This window comes from Petaurus breviceps, unplaced genomic scaffold (genome assembly GCF_028583685.1).
Source record: "Petaurus breviceps papuanus isolate PSGF00001 unplaced genomic scaffold, PetGlider_PUasm1.0 90510, whole genome shotgun sequence".
Classification (NCBI taxonomy): Eukaryota; Metazoa; Chordata; class Mammalia; order Diprotodontia; family Petauridae; genus Petaurus; species Petaurus breviceps.
In genome coordinates this window covers 3,763,041-3,789,003 of record NW_027187267.1, presented here as the reverse complement: position 1 = coordinate 3,789,003, position 25,963 = coordinate 3,763,041, and the positions used below count along the sequence as shown (strand labels likewise).

The window sequence follows — 25,963 nt, the reverse complement described above, 5'->3', positions numbered from 1 at the left end:
CACAGGTAAGCTGGAAAGCAGTCAGAGGAGGGTAACAGGATGGTGAAAGACCTCGATTGAGATCATTTAATATAAAAGAGAAGATTTGGGGGATCATGATTTTTGTCTTCAAGTATTCAAAAAGATGTCACATGGAAGCAAGATCATATTTGGAATATATACTATAATATATATTATATAACATATAATATATTATATTTATATATAATTATTAGTATATATAATATATATTAATAATAATTGTAGTATACACTCCAGTATATATTTGGCCCAAAAGAGGAGAGTGAGATGTCATTGGTAGGAGGAATTTGTAAAGATGAAGATTTTTGCTTAACAGAAAGGGAAACTTTCTGATGATTTACATTGTCCCACAGTAAAATAGCTGCTTCTAAAGGCAGTAATTTTTATTGGAGGCTTTTGGGATAATGATCATGTCAGGAATGTTGTAGAGATTCTGGGTCAGGTATGAACCGGACTAGATGGACTCTAAGAAACCTTTTAATTCTTGGTTTGAGTCATTGGCAGTGGAAGGGAGCTTGAGCAGAGACAGACCGGGAACAACTTTGAGAGGAGAGTCATAAAGGTTGCAAGGAGAAGGTCAAAGGCTTAGGGGGACTGTGGTTGGGGAAGGAAGCCAGGAAGATACAGGGGTAGATGAGAATAGTTTGGGGGAAGACATTGGGGGAGAAAGGACAAGCTTTGAGGGGACATTAAGGGGAAAGAGGCAGGGGCTGGGAGAAACTGAGGTAGGTGTCAAAGGTTGGAGAGGCATTGAAGGGAAAGAGGCAGAGACTAGCAGACACTTGGAGGAGGGGACAGGGGATTCTGGGGGAGAGGGAGATAGTCTGGGGGCATAATGAAGGGAAAGGACAGGGGTCGGGACAAAAAGGGTTAGAGGGACAATTAGAGGGAAGAAGGACACTATGAGAGGGGGTGGAACCAGAGGCCTTTTGTGCATTCCGACATTAAGTGATTCATATCACAATGAACACTGGTTGGGTTTGATTCCAAGGTTCCGGGAAGTTAAGAGAGACATGGTATCAGCTGCAGGGAAGATGGGGTTAATGATCCATGCTGGGCACGGGGATCAAGGGACACAGCTGGTCTCTCTAGGGTTCCTGTTTGCCTTTGATTATATCTGAGGGGAGGAGGAGGGAGCGGCACCCCTACCCCTGAGGAAGGTTTGCTTTGGCCAGAGATCTGACCCAAGTGCTGGCCCAGAGCACCACGCCTCCCCTGCTCCTCCTATCAGGAGGCTGTGTTGTCTCCCTCCAGCTTCTTCCGCTCTTCCATGGCCTCACACAGGCTCAAGCCTTGGACACAGCTTCATTTGTCTTTCTTGACTGGGATCTTGGACTTCGAGCTCAAAAAATAGGACCCTCCCCAAAGGGTGCTGAGAGCTGGGAAGATGGCCTTTTTATCCCAGTGCTACGTTTCCTAGCCAGTGCTTTGTTTTCTCTTCAGAGAGAGGCCAATACCTTTCACCTCTGAGTCTCTTCTCTACACACCTTACACTGTCTTAGGAGTCCAAAAAAACCCAGTTATTTAAAAATGTATTGACTTAAGTGAAACCATGAATAGAATGTTAGGCTTGGAATCAGGAAGACTTGAGTTCAAAACTAACCTCATATACTTACTAGCTGTCTTACCCCCTGCTAACCTTGTTTTCCTAATCTTTAAAATGGACATAATAGCAGCACCTACCTTCCAGGGTGGTTGTGAGAGGATCAAATGTGGTAATATTTGTAAAGTGCCTGGCACATAGTAGATGATTAACAAATCCCTCCCTCCTTCCTTCTTCCCTTCCTTCCTTCCTTTCCTTTCTCTCTCTTTCCCTTCCTCCCTCCTTCCTTCCTTCCCTCCTTCCTTCTGTGATTTCATCACGTATATTCTCTCTCCACAGACAAACTCTTTACCACCCTCTGATATCTGATACTTTAAAACAGGGATTCTTAAACCATTTTGTGCCATGGACCGTTTGGGCAGTCTGGTGAAGCCTATGGACTCCTCAGAATGTTTTAAAAGGCAAAAAATAAAATATATAAGATTAAAATAGAAAAATAGAACCTTATTTATTGAAGTAAAGTCATTAATTTTTTTAAAGCAAAAGTTCCTGAACCCTAGGTTAAGAAACTCTGCTCATCTGGGAGGCTCTCCAGGATGTAGCCAGGCTGACTCTCACATAGCAAACACACAGCTCAACCTATGAAATTGCTGTAGCACAGATGGAGGTGGGGGTGGGATGGGGAATAAGCATTTCTATAGCACCTATTACATATCAGGCACTGTGCTAAGTATATTACAAATCATATCTCATTTGATCCTGGGATCAAATAACCCGGGGAGGTAGGTGTATTACTATGCACATTTTATTATGCCCACTATTATGCCCATTTTACAGACAAGGAAACTGAGGGAAACAGAGGTTATGTGATTTGCACACATTTGGTAAGTGCCTGAGATTGGATCTGATTTTCCTGACTGCAGGCTTAGCATTCTATCTACTCTGCCACCAACAATCTCAGGATAATGTTTTGAAATTGGAATCAGGTTCAAATCCTTCTCTGATGCTTTGTGAACTTTAGTTTGCTCATCTGTAAAATGAAGAGGCTGAATTTGCTGGCCTCTGAGAAGTCTCTTCCGGTACTAGTTCTATGGTCCTGTGACCCTTCCCAAGTTGTTTAGAACTGCCAGCCCTTGAGATCGTCTGGCAAAACTTTTGAAAACTCAGGGTCACTTCCTCCTCCGTAATCCGAGGAGGTTTCAAAGGGAAGATTGCATTTATATCTGATTTCTTTAATGCAAAAACATTACACATATTTCAGCCCTAATTCCCCCTAGTTTCCCAACAAGATCTCTCTTGTACATCCCCATGGCCTGAAGTGTGTGGTTAGCAGATTAAGCAGCCCCAACATAGAATAATTGATGGCTGGCCTCTGCCTCCTTGCCTGACACCCATAGAAAATAAGGCCTATTTTCTCCATTCCGCAGATGAGGAAACAGAGTTAGAGAGAAAGGGACTCAATGTAACAAGAGTGTTGGCTCTGGTTCTTGACTCAACGAAGTTAAAAGAGCATTATATTGATCCTTTATTGAATTACTGTTATGTTGTTTTATATTTTCTGTGAGGTTGAGATACAGGTTGTCATGTACCTGAATGCAATGTTATCCTGAATACTTGCATAGGAACTGGGACCCTTTTACTTCCCACCAGTAGAAAATTAGACATGAATCATGTTCTAAGATATTCGACAAAAAACTTTGGGTGGGGACTCTATGGAGATAAGACTTTAGTTAGGGAAGAATTCCCAAGATCATTCCCCATCTGTCAGTATGCACAGAATCTGACTGAAAATGACCTCAACAATCGCTGAATCCAACTCCTGCTAAAACAAGGGTCTCAATATAATATTGTTAAAAATGTTTACCTAACTTTTTCTTGAAGCCCTCCAGGCTAGAAGTTCCCACTTCCTCCCATGGCAGTGCATTCCGCTTTTGGACAGCTCAAATTGTTAGAAGTTTTTCTTCACATTGAACCTAAAGCTGCCTCTCTATGGATTGTTATCCCTAGTTCTGCCTTCTGGGACCAAGCCAAAAACAAAACAAAACAAAACAAAACCCCAAGCTAGTCTCTCTTCCATATTGCAGCCTTCCAATATTTGAAAACAGGTATCATTTCCCCCCATGATCTTCTCTCTTCCAGGCCAAACATCTTCAGTTCCTTCAACAGATATGCTGTGATCATGAGGCTCTTCACCATACCGGCCATCCTCCTTCAAACACTGTCCAACTCAGCAGGGTCATTTTTAATGTGGCTCGTGACAAAACACGATATTCCAGATGTTATCTTTAAGGCAAAGTATTATGATACTATAGATTCCTTTGTTCTGGACACCATGTATATCATAATTCAACCCAAGAGCTTATTAGCTTTTTTGGCAACCAGGTCATTCACTTATTCAACAAATATTCAAGTGCTTATTATGTGACAAACACTGTGCTAAGTGGGAGGCAGGGCTGGAGTTTACAAAGAAAGGAAAAGATAGGACCTGCCCTCAAGGAGCTTACATTCCAATGGGGGAATCAACATGTAAATAAACAGATAAATATAAGATACATAGAATATAGGAAAAGCAATCTTATAAGGTAAGCTTCCAGCAGCTCAGGGGGCCTGGGAAAGGTTTCTTTCTACCCTGCACAGGGTATCTTTTGAGTTGAGTCTTGAAGGAATGGAGGGATTCTTAGAGACAGCAGTGGAGTGTTGTGAGAGAGGAAGAGAGCAAGCCAGTATACCAAAGGAAAGGAAAGCGTAAACCTACCTAAAAGATAGGAGGGAGCTGGCCACCTTGTGAAGAGTCATGCAAAACAGAGGACGTTATTTTTGATTCTGAAAATAATAGGAAGCAAATGGAGCTAATTAAGTCAGGCAGTGACAGGGTCAGATTTTCCTTGACTTTGGGAAAATCATTTTGGTCTCTAAATAGCGGATAGATTGGCATGCAGAGCTACTTGAGGTGGAGAGAATGATTAGAAAACTGTTTCAATAGTCCAGATGAAAGGTGGTGATACTGAACCAGGGTGGTGGCTATGTGTGTGGCGAGAAGGGGACATCTATAAGACACCTTGTGAGGGTGGGAGAAATAACAAAATTTATATAATAGATTGACTATGTGAGGGGAGTGAGAAGCTAACGATGACACCAAAGCTGGAAACCTTGGTTAATGGGAAGATGATGATTTCTTTGAAAACAATAGGGAAATTCAGAAGGAAGAGGGTTTTCAAAGATGATGAGTTTGGTTTTAGACAAATTGAATTTTGAATGCCTGTGGGACATCAAGTTAAAGAAGTCTGATGGGCACATTGGTGATGCAGGCCTAGAATTTCAAGTGAGAGTCTAGGACTAGGACTCAATATATAGGATCTGGGAAGCTTCTGTGTAGTGATGATAATTGAATCCATGGAAGCTGATGAAATCAGCAAGGGAGAGAGGATAGAAGATGAAGGGGGCATAGGACAGAGACTACTAAACCCTCCAGATCTTTTTCAGATGAACTACTGTCTAGACACTCCTCTCCCATCTTATATTTGTGGAGTAGAGACTAAGTAGCACCTAGGTAGTATAGTGTCAGTCCTAGAGCCAGAAAGACTTACATTCCTGAGTTCAAATTCAAGCTCAAACACTTATTAGCTGTGTGACTCTGGGCAAATCACTTAACCTTGTTCGCCTCAGTTTTCTCATCTGTAAAATGAACTGGATAAGGAAATGGCGAAATGCTCCAAGATCTCTGCCAAGAAAACCACAAATGAAAAAATCAGACTTGACTGAAAAACGACTGAACAATAACAAAAAGACTATGTATAGGTCTTTACATTTATTCCTATTAAATTTCACCTTATTAGGTTCTTTCAAACATTCTATCTTGTTGAAATTTCTTTTGATCCTAACTTTGTCATTCAGTATATCATTTTCCTTTTCATATTTTTTTAACCATCTATAATTCTGATCTGTGTGCTAGTCAAACTTGTCAGTTCAAGTCACTGATAAAAATGCTGAACAGCACAGGGCCAAGGACAGATCCTTGAGGCACTCCACTTAAGACCTCTCTCTAGGTCCACATTATTCTGACATTCTTCCAGTTGTGGAATCTACCTAACTGTGCTGTTGTTTTGTGGCTTTCCCAACATCCCAGATCTTTTACACTTGGCTAGAGTGACGGAACGCCCTGTTCCTGCTTTGTTTTCTCCAATCAAGAAGGCAGCACAGCAGTTGGAGAGGAAGGCAGGAATCACTGCCAGTAGCCCTAATAAGGACACCAACCTCTCTCCCACTCTGGAGGTGGCTGTAGGCAGTATATGAAGGCTCCAGATCTGAACTGGTGCTCTTTAAACTGGTCCTCAGACTGTGGTTGGAAGAGATGTTATTGGAAAGAACGCAGCAGTGCAGTGTGGGGAAGTCTGGTTGCTGGGATAATTTTCACTGTGAGCCTATGTGTGTTTCCAAGTTCCAGCTGTTCCCTGGGGAATGTTTTATGCATTGGACTGTGCTGAGAGCTGAGAGCAAGAAGCTATAGGCACAGAGTTGGGCAGTGGAAACTCTGTGTTTTGGGATCAGTGACAGCACCTTCTTTCACAATACTGTGTGAGTCAGGGATACCTAGGGCAGAGTACAGGGACCCTACAGACTTGGACATATTCCTGGGTTCCCTGAACTTTGACACATTCCTTGGTTCCCTAGACTTGGACATTTTCCTGGGTTCACTGGCCTCAGAGATCTGTCACATTCAAGCCCCATATTCTGCTACTGATACTGTAACTAGATGCTTCATTCAATCATATACTCCCTCTTTTCCTTTCTCTTTCTGTCACCACATGCAACAAATCACAAGAATATGACTTATTCACAAAGGAAAGAAATATCCAGAAATAAGACTAGTATTGTTGTTTAGTCGTTTCATTTATGTCTCACTCTTTGTGACCCCATTTGGGTTTGTTTTGTTGGTTTTTTGGGGGGCAGAAATACTACAGTAGTTTGTCATTTCCTTCTCCAGCTCATTTTACAGATGAGGAGACTAAGACCAACAGGGTTAAGTGACTTGCCCAGGGTCACACAACTCATAAGTATCTGAGACTAGATTCGAATTCAGGTCTTCCTGACTCTGAGCCCAGCAATTTATCCACTGCCCTAAGACCAGCATTGAATATAATTAAAAAAAACAAACAGGTGCATATATAAGATTCTAGTCTAGACTACACGATGTCTAAAGTAGCTAATTTAATCTTTACAGTTTGGCAGACCCAGATTGGTCCCCTTATCCTTTTTAGGTTGAAACACATACTACATATATTGCTCCCTTGTGACCACCTCCACCCCCCCCCCCAAACACTCAAACAGGACCTGGACCCACCTGCCATGGGTTCACTGTACCAAACTTGCGTTAATTTACAATGCTGGGATCACTTTCAGCCAATCAGGAAGTCTGTTGGTTGCTGGAAGGATTTAGGTTTCACCCATGTTCTTATCTAACCACTTATCTAACTAGAAATTGTCTCTTCTCCACACACCCCCTCCCCAAATAGGGAAAGGAAAGCAGAAAAGGAATTATCATATACTGAAACAGTAATTCACCCTGAGGGTAAGACAAGTGGCAGAATGTGCCAGGTAAATCAAAACTCTATCACCACCTTGACTGCTGCTATCTCCTCTTGAACTCTCCTGGGAACAGCCAAGGGTCTTGAATCACAGAGCTTTGGGAAGAGCAGTGTCCTCAGACCACCAGATGTGCTTCTAGCCCTGCCCCCATAGCCAGCATTAAGGGAAGAAATCATTGTGAGGAGGGGGTCCATCTTCCTCATCACTACCAAGAACAATCGCTAACTAATTACCATCGAAAGGCACAGGAGCCCGGGGAATGGCACCACCATTTAGACCACCATTCCTTCAAGTTACTTCAATAGAAATGAGGCCAGCCCCTTACTAACTGCAATACACCAGGCAGGAAAACCTCCTAGCAGAAGCAGTGGGGCACCCTGAGGGAGAGACATGTGGCAGGTAAGCCAGTCCGTGACCACTGTCTCCCCTTGGACCCTGATGGGGACAGCCCAGGACCTTGAACCCAAAAGCCTTGAGAAGAGCAATGCTTCCCACCCATTGCCCTCAGACATCATCTTGGGAGGCAACCTCTGTAGAGATGCAGACTGGCATCCAAGCAATCTACTGTCACAGCTACTGAAGACTCCCCCGAAAAGTTCTTGCCAACAAAGGCCTTGGCAGTATCAAATGGTTCACCATCAGAACTTGACATGATTTTATCAGTGCAAATAACATTAAAGAAAAGACAATAAACATCTCTTTTGCCACTGTACCCTAAGGATCGTGGGACCTTGTCATCTGACTTGCATATGTTTTTTCTCCAATTAGAATGTGAGCTCCTTGAGAGAAGGGGCTGTCCTGCTTTTTTATTTGTGTCCTCAGTGTTTCCCATAGGGCTTTGTGTGTAGTAACCTCTTAATGCTTCATTCATGCATTCTCTCTTTCTCAGAAAAGGAAATAATTGAATGAATACCTGGTTCCCTCCCAAAGCTCCCAAAAGGCAATCCTTTTCCCCACAGGTTCAGAACTTGGCAGCTTTGTTAGGGGCTGGCCTATGGGTAGATATAGGTATGCCCATGTTGTGTGTGTCTGTGGGCATGTCAGGGCAGAAGTTTTGATTCCAGGCCCCCAAATTATGTCTTGTAAGTGGGTCCTTTTTCTGGACACCCGCTGTCTTCCTAGGCTCAAAAGCACTTCTTGAACATCAATCTGTACTTGTATTTTAGGGCAGAGCTGTGACAGATTGGGGAGGAGCCAGAGGTCAAGCCAGTGCTGGGTAAGCAATCCAGGGGCCAGACTCCAGAGATGGTGAGAAGCAATTCCTAAGCAACCTCTTTTTCCTTTAAAAGCCCTTTATGTTCTTTTAACCTAAATTCATGTTGATTAAAATAGTGGGGTTAAGGGGAGACTGTGGAATAGTGGATGAAAGTCTGTTTTCAAGTATTTCCTCTGACAGGTAACAGGTATGTGACCCTAGGGCAAATTATTTAACCTCCCAGTGCCTTGGGCAACCCCTTAAGACTATAAATTTCTGCTGAGTTGCTGAGCTGACATTATTCAGGAGGTTTTCTGTTGAAATCAAAAGTTGAAACCCCAACCTGCTAAAAATAAGTAGGTTGGGGGAGTGGGAGACATACTGTCCCAAATTCCATATCTCCTTAGGGGTTCTCTTCTTTCTCCCATTAGTTCCCTCCAGGTACTTCAGTTTCCCCTGTGGGATTTTGGGGAGTCATTTTCTCACTGTTGGCCTTAGTTTCCTCATCTATAAAATGAGGGAATTTAAGTAGATGGGCCCTAAAGTTCATTCTAGCTGTAAAATCTATGATCCTTTGATCCTTCTCATCTGGCAAAGGTTTGAAGAGCTGAGGGTTGGGGGCAGGAAAGGGTTAGAGCCATGCTCAACAGAGCAAAGAACTTTACTAGAGGAGGGAGGGTTGAGGGTGGGGATTCCAGCTGAGAGAGGGATCCATAAGTGACATTCCAGAGTGGGCGTCAGCCGGAATGAGCCAGGGCAGGGAAAGGGCAATGCCCCCTTCAAAGGCTCAAGAACTGGAAAATGCCAAGCCCAGCACTACATACCACTTCCCTCCCCTCTCTCGAGACTGTCTTTTTGATTCCCCTAAAGGAGGATTTAGGAATGATGAGGGGTGGTGGTAGAGAATAATGTGGGGGGAATCCTAGCCAGGGCAATATGAGGGATCGAATCAGAGTCTATCTATCCAGCTCCCTGCAATGGCTTACATCAGAGCCAACTAGAGGGTAACAAGAGAAGTTGTACATATTACAGTATGTGTCTGCGAAATTCGGCCTCACTGTGTCTGCCTATTTCAGTGGCTGCATAGAGAGAGAATTGTCCCTGTTTAGAATGTTGTCAAAGCAAGCTCTTTAGAACTGCAGAAGGAAAAGGTCTCATAAACTTATCCCATCTAAAGTCTATCATCTTGGTTCCCACCACAGCACCATGATACTAAATTTACACATATTTGTAAGAAAGAGTCAAATGTGCACAAGAGTTTTATTTATGACTATGAGTATCTATTTCTTTTTAAAATAAATTTTTATTGAGCATTTTTTATATCACCTATATTTCCCAAGTCTTCCTCCCCTTTCCCTTGTCAGAGAGCTGTCCCATATAACAAAAACAAAATTTTAAAGGAAAAAAGAAAAGAAGGGGGAAAAACAATCAGCAAAACCAATCAAACCATAACCCCTCCCTGAAAATATATGCAATGTTTCATAGCCATGGAGCCCACACCTCTCCACCTCTGCAAAGGAGTGGGAGAAGGGGAAGAGAAAAGTGAGATGTCTTCTTATACCTCTTCTCTGAGGCTCCACTTGTTCTTTGTAATTTTGCAACATCCACTTTTGATTATTTTGTGGTGGCTGTTCTTGCCATTTATGTTGTAATAATTGTGTAAATTGTTTTCTTGGTTATGCTTATTCCATTCTGCATCAGTTGATTTGTTTTTCCAAGCTTTTCTATATTCATAATATTCAACATTTCTTAACACATTCCATTCCATTCATGTACCACAATTTGTTTACCAATTCCCCAAATGATGGGCATTTACCTGGTTTCTAGTTCTTTGCTATATCAAAAAGCACTGCTGTGAATATTTTGATGTTTATGGCAATTTTCTGTGTATCTATTACTATACATATCTTGGTGCTGGGAACATATACAATGTTATGTATGTATATATGTATATATTTCTAATTAATCTGTTCTTTTCTAAAGTACTTTTCCCATGAGTCACCATGACAGCAATTTATCAACAAGCATTTATTAGTGTAGTGATGACTATCCCCCTCCTATAGTATAAGGGTGTCATTGGGTGGCTCACAGGAAGGCAGAACAGACATCTCTAACCTCTTCTCCCCACCCCCTTCCCCTTCTTCAAGGAAGATTAATTCTTGCCAGGAGGAGAAAGGCAAGAGGTTGGAACCCAGAACAAGTTTGGTGACTCTGCTCTTCAGAGAAAAGTATACTGGACTAGAATTATTTCTTATTTGCTCCTTAAAAATTTTTAGTCTATGGGGCAGCTAGATGGCACAGTGAATAGGGCACCAGCCCTGGAGTCAGGAGGACCTGAGTTCAAATTCGACCTCAGACACTTAATGCTTACTAGCAGTGTGACCTTGGGCAAGTCACTTAACCCCAATTGCCCTGCCTTCCCCCCTCCAAAAAAGCAAAAAAAAAAAAAATAATACTTTTCTTTTAGTCTAGTGGATGTGGTTTTCAGGCTCAAGCTAAACTTCTGATCAATGTTCATTTATCCATCGTCATCATCCATCTTCTCTCTAGAAGTTCCCAAAACCCAAAGAGACACAGGTTTGGGGTATTGATCTCCACCAATGAGGAGAGAGTCCCATACTAGTGGGTTTGGGGACTCATTACATTGGGTATCTACTATGTTCCATTCATTGTTCTAGGTGCTGGGGACACAAAAGCAAAGAATGAAGCAATCTCTGTTCCCAAGGAGCTTATAAGGCATGGAGAAGACCCAGAGTTCTTAAAGGCTATGTGCCAGCAAAGCACTATCTGTGGCAGGTCCTACCAAGATGGAAAGGCTTCAAGGACAGAAACATGCATTTATTAAGTGCCTACTATGTGCCAGATGCCATGCTATTTGCTTTACAAATATTATCTCATTTGATTCTGGAGATAGGTCCTGTTGTTATCCTAATTTTAAAGTTAAGGCAACTGAGGCAGATAGCAACTAAGCCACTTGCCCAGGGTCACACACCTATTAAGTATCTGTGTCCACATTTGAACTCAGGTCTATCCTGACTCCAGGTCTAGTGCTCTATCCTGTCACCTAGCTGTCCAAAGATGGCAAAAGAAAGACCCAAAGATGACTAGTCTAAGGACTAACTTAGGTAAATCCAGAGAAGCCTATTACCAAAAAATGGCTACCAGGGAAGGGGTTTAGCCACCTAAATTTCCCAAAACCCTATGCCTAAGGTTTGAAGGTTCTATGCAGTTATATAGTGGAATGAACTCTGTGTTTGGAGTTAGAAGGCTTAGAGTTAGGCTTACCATTTCCTAGCCGTGTGCCTTTGGGCAAGTCACAACCTCTCAAGACCTCAACTGGTTAATGCGAAATAGAGATAATAACAACACTACCTACCTCACAGGTTTGTTCTAAGCATTGTAAGAAGAGTGCTATCTAAATGCTCCCTATTATTTCTATCTGTGTGGGTGGAGGGAGTATACACACTGATGAAATCATATCTATTGAACTATCTATGTATATTAGCTGCTGTGGGTGTCTCTCAGTGGGTCTGAGCTTGTGACTGTGTGCATATATTTGTCAGTGTATCTGCATTTGTTTTTGTATATCCTGGTGTGTGTCGGTTACATCCTTGGGTATATCATCAGTGGGTGGGTGAGTGACACGTGACTCTGCCTCTGGGTACATGTGATGCCAGGATGCCTCAGCCCCTATGCAAAGAGTGTGCCGACAGCAAGCAGCAGATGGGGAGTGGGTGGCAGGTTGGTGATGGGCAGCAAACACAGAAACCAAAAGGCCTTCTGTAGCTTCTGCATACACTGCTATGCCCAACACCTACCCACCCCACCCCACACATCTGTGTCCACATCTCCGTGACAGGCTCAGTTGCTAACCCATGCCATAGACACCTAGAGTCTGGGTTGGCACTCCCCCAGGGCTGCCTTCTGCTCATCCTCCCCTGCAGGGTGTGGTCTTACCTAACTAACTAGCACTGGTCCAGGTGCTGGGTGCTAGAAGCTAGATGCTTTGGGCTATTCCCAGGCCCTGTCTTATAGAATCGTGGGGTTTTATTGCTAGAAGAGACTTTAACGGTAGAGATCATCTAGTCAAGCCCCGCCCCCCCTTTTTAAACATGAGACACCAATGACTAGGGAGATCGTGACTTGTCCAAAGGCACGCAGCTGGTAGGTAGCAGGGTCAGGATTCGAACCCATGACTTTTGATTCCCAGTATAAGTCTTTTTCCACTACCCTTCCTTGTTTTCGAAGGTGTCCCTGGGTGTCTGGGTTTCTAATATTCCTATGAAGGGCTTGAGTGTGATGTTACAGTGTATACCGTGTGTTCTGTCTGTATGTGTACTGGATCTACCGACACAGGGTGTGTATCTGTGTGTATAAGAGACATATGGTCTTGGTGTGTAAGCTCACATGCTCCCTCCTTGTCTCCCCCCTCCCAGGCCTGTTTTTCTTAAGTTACATAAGTGTCTGATGGGCTGTGCCAGGACTGAACTATGGGCGCCCCCTGCTGATAGCCTTTAGAACTCACAAACTGGAGATAGAGAAGAGTGCACCCTTTGGGGGCAACCCTAAACAGACTCTCTGTCCAGCCCCTGGCTCCTCTCCACCCACACCTCTTGCCTCCATCCCTAAGTTATGAGTCTCAGGTTGGGTGTTTGGCTTTTTGAGGGGGAGAAGAGAAGGAGTCAGGGGAGAGATGAGTATAAGTCCTCCATCCACTAAAGGGGGGGAGGGGAGGCAGATCATGAGCCATCCCTGTTTTTTTGTCATTCCTGTTCATGTCTTTCCATAAATCCTACATAGAAGGTCCACTCAACATAACAGAGACCTTCCTTTTTTGGATGGGCAGCGGGAGAACCAGACTGGTGATTCTACTGGGATAGAGAGCTCTCTGTTGTTGCAACTCCTATTACCAACCAGCACAAGAATTCTTAACTGGGGAGGGGTGGCGGTGTTGCTCTGTGAACTTGCTTTAAGAAATAGTTTGATGACAGTATTTTTTAACATTCGTTTAAAAAAATTTTTGAATTCCAAATTCTCTTCTTCCCTCCAGCCCTTCCCCCACCTATTGAGAAGGCAAGAAACAGGATACCCATTATACATGTGAAGTCACGCAGAACATATTTCTATACTAACCATGATACAGGGGGAAAAAGCAAGAAAAATAAAGAAAGTGAAAAACAATATGCTTTAATCTGTACTCAGAAATTCTCTGGAAGAGGTATAGCATTTTTCATCGTGAGTCCTTTGGAATTGTCTTGGATCATTGTATTGATCAGAGTAGCTAAGTCATAACTGATCATTGTTGCTGATGATTGTATTTCGATATAATTGTTTTCCTTTGACTTTTATTTTACATATTTAATCCCATGAATTTTATTTTACATATTTAAAAACTTTATTCACAGTATCTGGCACATAATAAATACCTGTTGCCTTGATTTGAGAAGGGGTCCATGGACTTCACCAGACTACCATTAAAAAGATTAAGGATCGGGGTGGCTAGGTGGTTCGGTGAATAGAGCACTGACTCTGGAGTCAGAAGGACCTGAGTTCAAATTCGACCTCAGACACTTAACACACACACACACACACACACACACACACACACACACACAAACTAGCTGTGTGACTTGGGCAAGTCATTTAACCCCAATTGCCCTCCAATAGAAGGCAAAAAAAAAAAAGATTAAGGACCCCAAGTCTTAGTTGTCTGGAGCCACTGAGAGTTTAAGTGACTTGCTCAAGAGTTACAAAGCCTACAGGTGTCAGAGGAAGGACATAAAGCCAGGCCTTACTAATATAGGACTGGTTTTCCATCCATCATATCATACTGTCTCTGGTTCTTTTAATATTATTTCAAATCAGTGCAGAATTTGTTTTTATTCTGTCATCTCTCATTCTCACTACATGATCAGCCTAACTTTTTTTTCTGATCCTAACTCAATTCAATTAAAGAGGTGTGTTTGAAGAAGCTAAAATAAGCCAGGCATTGTCCTAAATGCCAAGAGTACAAAGTTAAAAATAATAATAATAATTCTTACCCTTAAGAAGTTTACATTCTCTTGGGGTTGATGGGTGGGAGGGGAAATAGCACACATAGATAAGTAAAAACAAGCTACTTTTTTTCCCCAAGGGATGAGAGAGCCCTAACAACTGGAAGGATTAGGGAAAAAGAACAAAATAACTTGGGTAAAAGCTGAGCCCTGAAAAGAGCTAGAAATTCCCAAAGGCAGAAGTGAAATGGAAGAGCATAGCAGATGTGGGGTACAGGCAGCCTCTGCAAAGCATGGAGGCAGGAAAGGGAATGCTATGTACAGAAACCCCAAGTAGGCCGGATTGTTTGGATTATCCTATAACAGGGAGTCCCTGGTATCATCTATTATGCTACTTTCTCATTAAAGTCACTGTTGGTAATGTGCTATAGCCTGCACACTTTTACAAACTATATCCTTTCCAATGACGTTTGGAGTCACCATTTTGGTTTTTCTAAGATGGTGTTTCATGAGTCACCACCACATAATTCAATTTAATTAAACATTTGTTATATAATATTTATTATTGAGAATTTTGATATTGAACATACTGATGTTAAAAAAAAGATGGGCTTTTGCAGCAGGATGCAGCTTGGGATCTGATAATCATTTAATATGATTTTTGCACCTTAATAACAGGCCAGAGCCTGAACTAATCAACCAGAAGAAGAGCCTGGACCTAACAGCTTCTTTGTTCTCTGAGTAAACTCAGAGACTACCTCTTCCTATCTCAACAAGGTCAGGTGAGGCTGACTTTATGGCCATTAAGGATAAGAACCTTATCCTGAGACACTATCTTGAGTAATGGGACTTTTTCTTATCTTAACTTTTTTGGACATATACTATGTTATGTCATGTTAATGGTAAAGAAACACAGATATCCTGGGTCATAATTTCAACTGACACTTGGTCAACTCTCTTATTTTATTGTATTTATCACCTATTCAATTAAGAAAATTCCTTTCTCATACCATGATTAAACATATATGGAGATCATAAATTTGAGTGGCACAGCCACCCTAAATCAGGATGGTTCTAAAAGATATTTAAGCCTTCTCCTTCTTTTGTTCAGGCAGTCAGATTTTATCTGGCTCCATACATGTATATATGGCTAGATTTAAGGAAATAAATGATTAAATATATATCACCTAGCCAGTTGCCTCCTTTAACCAAACTTTCAAGTCAACAGATCCTTGTTGCAAGTAAAAGTACTGCATTAATTTCTCAAATTTAATGCTAGAATGTTAGTAGAAATAAGAACTCAGCTCTTTCTGTCCCCTCAACCCTGGCTGGATCCTGGAGGTGCTCAAAGGAGAAAGACTGGAGGGGAGAGATAAGGAAGTTTTCCTTCCCTGGTTCTGAGATCTCAAGCTCCTTCTTAAAGGGCCCTCTGTTCTCAGCCACTAAGGTTCCCTTCCTCAAAGAGACAGAGATGAAGTTCTCCCTTTCCTTTGCTTCCTCCCAGTTCTTATGACCTGCCTCCTCTCACAGGTAGTCACTTCTTTTTTCTCTGTGAGATTTCTGCAGCTCCAGAACCTTAAAGCAGGAGGCAGCTGCTTATATATCTCTCATAGATGCCAATGATACAGGGTCAGGCTATTATTAGTGAAGAGAAACGAGGAATCAATGAATCGATATTTATTGATCTTTTACTATGTGCCAGGCATTGTGCTAAGTACTGGGGGTACAAAAGCAAAAACAGTCCCTCTTCTCAAGGAGATTCCATCCTAATGAAGGTGACAAAATGTACACAGCAGTATATTCAGAATGCATGCAAAAGGAATATAAGGTAATTTGGGGAGGAGCCTAGTGGCTGGGGGTGAAGTTGGGGGACCCGACCAGTAAAGGTTTTACGAAGAAGGGGGCACTTGAGAGGAGTCTGGAAGGAAACCAGGGGTTCCACAACACTGAATCTGGAGTCAGAGGACATCAGTTTGAATCCTAGCTCTGCTCCTTGTTAAGTAGGTGACCTTGAACAATCGTTGCCGACCTCTGAGCCTCAGTTTCCTTTTCAGCAAAATGAGGGGTTGAATTAGATGATGTGTATCTCAGGCTCCTCTTTTCAACTTCTAAATCTGGTGGTTCTATGAATTACAAGCTCCAGACAGGAAGGAACCGAGATAGATGCTCTTATCTAGCCCGGACCTTCAGGCAGCACCTTTCTTGCCCCACCCCCGTGGCAGTTCTTCGATGTAGACAGAATTCCTCTTTCTCTTTCTAGAGGAAAAGCAGGGACTCTCCTTCTTCCACGAAGCTTTGAGTGAGCTCTTCTTTCTAAACATGCCCATTTACTTATCCCAGACCCGCCTGCCCCAGCCCCAGCCCCCACCCCACCTAGGTTCTCACAGCCAGCTGGGAAGGCCCCAAGGCCCAGCAGGAAACAGCTGGATTCAAAGCTGGCCCCCAACCTCGCGGACGCCGCTTGCTCCTGGTTTCTTCCGCCCTCCCCCCACCCCCAGAGGTCCTCCCCTTTCCTTAAGTTGGGGTGTCAGCGAGGACCCTGGGGCAAATTGGATGTGGCTGGGGAGAGGGGTAAGGCCCCCAGGCCTAGGCACTAGGAATCAGGATTGGAGAGAAGTGCCAACCATTGGCCCCCGGAGAAGGGGAGGAGGAGAGGCCGGGCAGAGGCGGGGCCTGGGCGGAGCCCTGCCGGGCGGAGGTGGGGCGGGCCAGGCCCCGAAGCCCGAAGGGAGGGAGAGGGAAAGCGGGAGGAGTAGGAGAAGGAGGAGGAGGGGGAGGAGGAGGAAGAGGAAGGAGGGGACGCAGTAGCTCCGGCTTGGTGCACCTCACTCCCTCCAGCCGGGCATGCGCCCCCCGAGCCCTTGGCCCCCCAGAGCCCGAGCCGCCCCCCGGATCCTCCCCGGATTCTGCAGCACGCAGCATGGGAGCCCCCGGGCGCACTCAGTGGCTGCTGCTGCTGCTGCTAATGCTTGGTAAGAAAGAGGAGCCCCGGATCTCCCCGTGCCTTTCCTGCCCCACGTCCTGCCAGCCCGGCTCATCCCCTTTCCAGCTGAACCTTGCCCCTTCCCCTTTCCCTGCGCCTGTTTCGGGCGGGCAACCTTGGCGGGGACCAGGTCATCCTCATTCTACCCTGGGATGGCAGTTTCATCTCAGCCGCTGCTGCCTCGGGCCTCTGGCCCGGCACCGACTGCCCTATGGGCTCCTCCAGACCCAGGCGCGCAGGACTGTACCCAGCTGGTATCTGTGGCCTCTAGCTGAGCCGATTAGGAAGAGGGTGTAGTGGGGGGGGGGGAGCGGGGAAGGGGTTTCCCAGCTCCAGGCTCCTCCTCTCCAGCTGTTTGGTGGAGGATCGGGTGAAGAGCTACTGAAGTGGCTACCCCACCGAACTCCAACGCCATGGCCAATCTCTAGGATGCCATGCCCAAACTCTTTCCCCCCCACCTCGGGTGCGCTTCTGTGTACCAGCAGAGCCAGACCCTAGGAGCACTGCAGCTTTCTGTGCTTGGCCTAGGCGTGGGCAGTGCCCGCCCTCATAATTGCCCCAGAGCTGGCAGGAGACCAAGGGGCTGACTCTGCCCAGAATCTTTGAAGTCTACCCTAATTGCCCCCTTGACTTCACTAGAAGATTGTTTCCTCAGGGGCAGTGACCCCTTTCGGCCCCCCTCCCACTTTTTTTGGTCAACTCTGGGTTCCTTCTCTCTGTTCCCTTTATTGTCCTGACCCAGCTTTTTGGACCCCTCTCAGTTTGGTGCTTTTTTCCAGGCCCCCCCCCCATTCTCTTTCTGCCCTCCTCTAACCCAAGGTTTCTACTCTCTCTGAATTTTCCTCAGGTTCTAAACCCCTTTTCTAAGCTGTTCTCTCATCTCCCTCCCCCACTTCCCCACCATCCACACTATTATAGGTTTCTTACCTTATTTCCCTTCCTGGCCCATTTGTCCACTCCATTAACAGTTGCAGCTAAATGGCTAGGCTATGGGCAGTTTTGTGGGGACTTTCTTAGAAACACAAAGCCTTTCTCTACTCCACCTCATCCTCTGTTACTAAGTCTGGGGTTCAGAGTATGTTGGCAAGGATGGATGTGGGGAAGTCAGTCTCTGATAACATCAGCCTGGTGTCTGTGGAGTCTTTAATCTTAAAATCTCTAAGCACCATTTGCCCCTGGCATTGCAGTGAGTAGGGGAGCTACCCAGTGCAGGCAGGAAATCTGGGCCTTGTACCTTCCCATGACCAAGCAGGGTTGGAAGGCTGCTGTGGGAACATGTACAATATGATAAGATGCCAGTCAATAATAGCTAATTAATGTTTGTGTGACCTTCGCATGAGGGCTTCCTAGAGAAGGTGGGGAGTTGGAGGAAGTAAGACAGTGGAAGAATTGAATTGTATCCTAACATTAGGAAAACTGATGCCCCATTTCACTTTCCAGGACTTATTTTAGTATTTGAGCCTGAATTAATAGAGTGTCAGTAATAATTGTCCTAGTCACCTGTTTTTAGGCCAGAGATCTGCTGATGCTTCATGATGTCCCCAAACTCCTCTGTCTTACCCTCAGCTTGGCTGAGTGGACTCCTAGGTCATGGTGATTGGAAGAGGATGTCTTTTTTCTCCCTACCTGTCCCTGGGGCTGGGCAGTTGGGGAAGTAGGTACCCACAGGAAATGGTTGCTTAGCACATGGCCTGCTTTTCCCAACTGGCAGTATGATGTTCAGGTAGGAGTCCTAAGGGTTTTTTTTTGGGGGGGGGAGAGCAAATGAGTGTAGGAGGAGGGACAGGCAGTAGGCTGGAGTAGATCTTGCAGTGGTCAATTCCAAAGATGAGGGGTACTTTCCCATGGGGATCTTGGAGCATCAACATACAGGTGTAGGAGTCTGGGGGTGGGAAGAATCCCTCTTATAAACAGAAGGCCAGACCTGGTGCAGTTGGGTAACTTGGTAGTGGTTTGGTCTCTTTATTGTCTCCCTGGTTATGAAACCAGCTGGAGGCTGAGCCCTTCTGACTCACAGACTCATAAAATTCTAGAACCCAAAGGGACTTGAGAAATAATCTCATCTAGATTTTATATTCTACAGATGAGGAAATTGAGTCCTAGAATGATGGGATGACTTGCCCATGCATATAGAACCGTTAATGTTAAGTTGAAATGGAATGGAAACAGTGGTATAAAATGGAAAGAGAATTAAGCTTTACTAGCCTTGGGCAAATTACTTAAATTCTCCAAGCCCTACAAAATGAGGAGGGCAATACTTACATGAATCTCTCCTGCTGGGCAGTTGTTAAGTATACAACGAGAAAATGCATGTAGACTGATTTAACTGTAAAGGCTGAGATATTATTATTGCATCTACTATCAATCAATCGACAAACATCTCTTCGGCATTTACTATGTACCTGGCACTGAGTCCCTCATCTAATCCTCCCCCTATTCTTTCGACCCTTAGTTGATCAAGTCAGGAAGAAGCAGCTGTGAGTTTTAGAGAATGTTAGAGAAGGTTAGTGGAAACAGAACCAAAGATTCCAAAGTCTCCTCATCAGTTCCTGGTTTCTGTTAGAATGTGTCTAATAGGAAGTGACTTCAGAATTCCAGGCTGAAGGAAACTGGAACACTAGATGATTCGGGGTGGAAGAGCCCAGGTTTTTCTGATCAGGGGCATCAGGCCATGACAGTTCACCCTGAGATTTCATCAGCCTCTGTGTTTCCCTCCAATCCTAATCCCCAGGGACACTCCCGTGGGAACACAGGAAAGGTAAAGATAACTAGAGAATATTGGAAAGTGAGGCTGCCCTAAAGCAGAAGGCACTGTGGAAGAAATGAGGGAGCTGACCCAAAGCAGAGCTCAACAAGAAACAGCTTGGAAGGGGGTGTTGGACAATCTGTGTGGATCCCTCCTCATCCTCTTCTCCCATGGGAGGAGGGGCTCAGCCTATGAGAACTTTACAGAGAGGGAAAGGAGAGAGTTGACATGAAGCATGACATGAAATGAATATGTAAATTAGATGCAAATCACCATGCAAGCCAGGCTCTATTGTTTAGGCTCCTGGGAGACAGAAGGGGCCAACAGCAGTAAGATAAGTTGGGGAGGCTTGCAGAGGGTCCGGAAAGAGATGTCAAGATTCTATGGGAGGGGACGATAGCATGATGGTTCTCATGGGGGCAGCCTTTGGCATTGATGGCCTCAGCTGCGGGGGTATCTGTCTATCGAGGTGGAGAAATCAGTGAGCTCACCGTCCACAGCTGGAGAGGGTAGTAGTGGGGGATAGCACATTGTCCCCAGAGGAGGAATGACTCCATCTGCGTCCAGGCCCTGCCCAGCTCGAGGCTACTGGCTCCATTGTTCCATGGCCCCAGGTGGCACAGCCCCTACTAGTATGAGCAGCTGAGACAATGGGCCCTTCTGAATCAGACCTTCCCTTGGTTCTCATCCTTTAAGGGCAGAGGGGCAAGCTAGTGTCAGTAGAATACATGACAGGAAATGCCCATTCCCATCCTGGGAATCCCACAACCAGGGAAACCCTCCCCCACCTTCACAATGCCATCTCTGAAGGGGGCATGGTGATGGTAAACAGAACAGAGAGATCTAGGAAGAGTGAAGGAGGGAGAAAGTCTCTTCTGCCCTATTACTTTTACTTATGATTAAGACCCATATGCCCTTTCTCCCAACATCCCCCAGGTCCCCTGCTGGTGAATGGCCCTTCAGATCAGGGGCCCTGTCATCCTTGACATGCCCAATGTTCACTTCAGGTGTGTGTGGTGCCCGGGAGGTGGTGATGCCTAAGGGACCCCTGTACCGAGTGGCAGGCACTGCCATCTCCATCTCCTGCAATGTCACCAACTATGACGGTCCCTCACAGCAAGACTTTGAGTGGTTTCTCTACCGACCTGAGGCACCGGAGTCAGCATTGGGCATAATCAGCACACGGGACAGCCGCTTCCCATATGCTGTATTTGGACCCCGGGTGGCATCGGGTGATATTCAGGTTCAGCGGCTCCAGGGTGATGCTGTACTGCTTCGAATCTCACGCCTACAGACCCAAGACGCTGGTGTCTATGAGTGCTATACGCCATCTACTGATGCCCGATACCTAGGCAGCTACAGTGGCAAGGTGGAACTGAGAGGTACCAGGGCTGCTGGGGCATGGGAGGGTGGAGCGTTCTCTCTATTAAAGAATCACTGATGTGGAAGGGACCAAGACTGAGTCCAACTATTTATCAGTGAGGAAAAAGCCCCCAGCAGAGCCAAGGCTAGAACCCAGGCCTGCTGTCTACTAGGCCAGGATTCTTTCCATAACACTGCACCGTCCTTCAAAAAAAGTTACTTTCATCATCCCTTCCCTTTTTGTTCTGGTTGGAGAAGCCCCAGGGAGTCCCCAGAAGGGCCTATGGTACGTAGGGCTACAGGACTTTCTCTGCAACTTGGAGAGCTTTGCCTAGACTGGTTGGAGAAGAGGGAACTTTGCATACCCTCTTAAGATTTTTCTTATCTGTTTAGGGAAATCGAACATACATATATACATGCATACACATACGTATATGTACATGTACGTGTACGTGTGTATATGTTTGTGTATAAGCAGCCTAAGATTTCAACTTCCTGATGTGCACAACCACAATCCTCATTCTAATTATTCTCTCTTAGTCCTTCCAGATGTGTTGCAGGTCTCTGCTGCCCCTCCAGGGCCCCGAGGTCGCCAGGGCTCATCCTCACCCCCACGCCTGGTAGTGCCAGAGGGCCAGGAATTGGCCCTTGGCTGTGTGGCTCGGACGAGCACCCAGGAACACACACACCTGGCAGTGTCCTTTGGGCGGGCAGTGCCTGAGGCACCTGTGGGGAGGGCAACACTGGAAGAGGTGGTTGGGCTTCGACCTGACCTGGCAGTGGAGGCTGGGGCACCCTATGCTGAGCAACTGACCACAGGCGAGTTGCGGCTGAGCAAAGAGGGTGCTGAGCGGTACCGGCTAGTGCTGGGGGGTGCCCAGCCGGAGGATGCTGGCACCTACCATTGCACTGCTGCTGAATGGATCCAAGACCCTGATGGCAGCTGGGCCCAGATTGGGGAGAAGCGGGCAGTGCTGGCCCATGTGGATGTGCAGACCCTTGGTGAGTGTTCCTAGCAACCAGCCTCTGGCTTGGTATTAAAGTGGGAATGGCAGGAACTGGGGCAGGGATCGGTGCCCACTGTGTTTCAGGTGCTAGAGTGAGCAAGATGAGCCCAGGCTGGTTCTAGAGACCCACTTCCTGGGGGGAGGGCAGGGTGAGTGGCATCGATACTCTAGTTACTTGCTTCGGGGCCTTCCCCTACTCAGATAGCTGGAATTGGCAGTGGTCAGGCCTGAGGCACATGGCTTAAGGATGAAGGCAGGGTTGTCTGATGCAGTCTGTTCTTTTTTCTCTTCTTCCTCACCACAAAAGGGCCCAAGAGGGAGAGATGGGGGTGAAATCTGTCTTAAGGATATTGTTTTGGATGAGAAACTCAAGTCATGATTGTGAGGTTGAAGATCCTATGCCCTGACTCCTTAGTAATCATCTCTTTCTTCTCTGACTCCCCACCCTGACCCCATTGTATGTTTCAGCCAGCCAGTTGGCCGTAGTTGTGGGCCCTGGGGAGCTGCGGGTAGGCCCCGGAGAGTCCCTAGAGCTGCTGTGTAATGTATCAGGGGCATTACCCCCGCCAGGGCCCCGTGCTGCCTACTCTGTGGGCTGGGAGATGGCACCTGCAGGGGCCCCTGGGCCTGGGCACCTGGTGGCCCAATTGGACACAGAAGGCATAGGCAGCCTGGGCCCAGGCTATGAGGACCGACATATCTCCATGGAAAAGGTGGCACCTATTACCTACCGTCTGCGGCTGGAGGCAGCAAGGCCTGGTGATGCAGGCACATACCGTTGCCTGGCACGGGCCTATGTTCGGGGACCTGGGGCCCGGCTTCGGGAGGCCGCCAGTGTTCGTTCTCGGCCCCTCCCTGTGCATGTGAGGGAAGAAGGTAAGAGGGTGTAGAGGGACTGGGGGGGGGGTAAATCTACATCAGCATGAAGAAGACTCCTAAATAGGGAGAGTCACCTGGAGGATGCCCTGAGACAGGTCATGGATCACTCTACAAAAGATTTCCAGGGAAACCTTCCCTCCTTCCTCTCTCCAATAAATACCTTTGTCTCCACTGTCTATTCTTATGTCAAAGTGATTCCCTCCTTGCCCAAAACTATTTTATGCAGAATAATTGATAGAGCAGGGAAAGGCTAATATTCCATAATTTCCTACCTCTCCCCAAAATCCTCTAGGCATTTCCTAGGCCAGCAGCCCCTGACCTCATTCTCCTGTGCCTCATAGGTGTGGTACTGGAAGCTGTGGCATGGCTGGCAGGGGGCACAGTATACCGGGGAGAGACAGCCTCTCTGTTCTGCAACATCTCTGTGACGGGGGGCCCCCCAGGCCTACGACTGGCCACCAGCTGGTGGGTGGAACGGTTAGGGGAGCCAGGCCTGGTTCCACCCCCTCCCCAGCTGGTTGGTGGCATGGGCCGAGATGGTGTGGCAGAACTTGGGATCCGGCCAGGTGGAGGTGCTGTCAGTGTGGAGCAGGTTGGGCCCCGAAGCCACCGATTGAGACTACATGAGCTGGGGCCAGAGGATGAAGGAGTATACCACTGTGCCCCCAGCGCTTGGGTGCAGCATGCTGACTACAGCTGGTACCAAGCAGGCAGTGCCCGCTCTGAGCCCATCACCGTCTACCCCTATACCCTTCGTGAGTAACCTCCGTCAATAACCCTTATACTGTAATCCCAATACATTCAGCTTTGACTCCTGCCCTTGCCTTATAGGACTATTGTGAGGAAAACACTTTGTTAAACCTTGGAGGATTTCTAGAAATGAGAGCTATTTTTGAGGCCCTTAAATCACACCCCCCCATCCCCACCACAAACTGTGGAAGCAGAGGCTAATGTAGATAGGGGGTTTATTGGGAATTGGAGGAGAAGATTAGGGGAAGACCAAAGCTACAAAAGGTAGGTGGAAGGGACAAGAATGTCACTGACAGATTTTTTCTTTTCTTCCTTTTCAGCCCTGGACACTCTGTTCGTGCCCCTGCTGGTGGGTACAGGGGCTGCTCTGGTCACAGGCATCACCATCCTTAGCACTGTCACTTGTTGCTTCATGAAAAGACTGAGAAAGCGGTGAACCCTAACCCCACCATGGTGAGGTTCTGGGATCCCCGGAAATCATACCTACTCCTTACATTCCTGACCATTTCCCACTGTTAAGAGAAGCTATGACATTGGATGCCTTAGTTCTATCCTATGTCCTTGCCCCAGGATCTCACATGTCCATTCAAGGCTGTTTTCCTTTGGGGTATCAGGCTGTGCACCATAATGAGGTTAGGTGGGAGAAGTCCAAGCTCACCTTTTACACCCTCCCTCAACTCTCTTGTTTCTATAGGTACAAACTGTCTTCCAGCCCAACTCCCAGCCCAACATCAGTTGCCTAAATTTTCTCTACCTTATACTCCCAATGTGGTCCTTCTGTCTCCTACCCTTTTTATTTATTTGGGGGGGGGAACCAGGATTTCCCCCTCTGTTCTGCCAGGCTGGGAGGTTTTCCAAAGCCACAGGCACAGCCCCAATCCTACTTGCCTCAAGTGGAGATCAGTGCCCTCCTCTCCAGTGCCCTCCTCTCCAACTCCTGGATCTCTTTTCTGACCTTTTCCCCTTTCCATGGACATTCCATTACCTCTTACCCCCAAACAGTTTTTTTTTCTAAAATGTGAATAAAGGTCTTTTTTTTTTTAACAAAATCTGGTACTAGGCATATCTTTCCTCTTTCTCTTCCTAAGGAGCTAGAAAGAATTAGTGTTAATGTGTATGTAGAAGGGGGCCATAGAAGGGAGATAGTAAAGACTGACAAACCTATAAATTAATGGATCAATATCAGCCTGTTGGGAGGTGTCCAGTAGAGTTCTCTGTTTGGCCTTATTCTCTTCAATATTCTTATCAGTGACTTGTATCCAGGTATAATTTTGGCATGACACAAAGCTGGAAGGAAGCAAATATCTTGGTTGGTTAGAATCAAAGACCACAAAATCTCTACAGACTGAAATGGGTTGACAGTAACAAGATGAATTTTAATAAGGACAAATATAAAATACCACTCTGGTTCAGAAGAGGTCAACTGTACAAGAATAGGAAGAGATAGATGGGGCAGTTCATGTAAGTTTAGTATAGTCAGCATTGTGATGATATAGCTAAAATAAATTAGGCTGCCTTGAGAGACTGTCCAGAAGAGGGAGGTGATAGTTCCATTGTACTCTGCCTGGCTCAGACCCCTCTGAAGTATTGTGGCTAATTTATTGTGCCACATTCTATGACAGTTAATGACTGACAAAATCAAGGATGCCTGACCCAACATCATAGCATAAAGGATGGGTTGAGGAAACTGGCATTATTTATCCTGGAGAAAAGAAGCCTTGAGAAGGCCAGGGTTGCTGTTCTCCAGTATCTGAAGGGTTGTTGTTTCAGAGAATGTCTAGGTTGCTATAATAAGCCACAGTGGTGGAAAGAGTATTTGGACTTGGAGTGAACAGAGACATGTATTCAGATTCCAACTCAAACATGTTAGGCGTGTGATCATAGAACAGTTTATTGAC

General features: G+C 45.8%; 2 protein-coding genes across 2 annotated transcripts in view; both read left to right on the top strand.

Moving 5' to 3' along the window:
- The window catches only part of TAGLN2 (transgelin 2), a 343,906-nt gene that overhangs the window by 88,131 nt on the left and 229,812 nt on the right, over nt 1–25,963 (top strand). The gene's annotated exons all lie outside the window — the stretch shown is intronic.
- Nucleotides 17,055–25,114, top strand: IGSF8 (immunoglobulin superfamily member 8). The gene is made up of 6 exons (XM_069062872.1): nt 17,055–17,310; nt 21,075–21,449; nt 21,970–22,431; nt 22,905–23,312; nt 23,657–24,070; nt 24,386–25,114. The coding sequence occupies exons 1-6, from the start codon at nt 17,259–17,261 to the stop codon at nt 24,499–24,501; spliced, it is 1,827 nt and encodes a 608-aa protein (XP_068918973.1). The 5' UTR covers nt 17,055–17,258; the 3' UTR covers nt 24,502–25,114.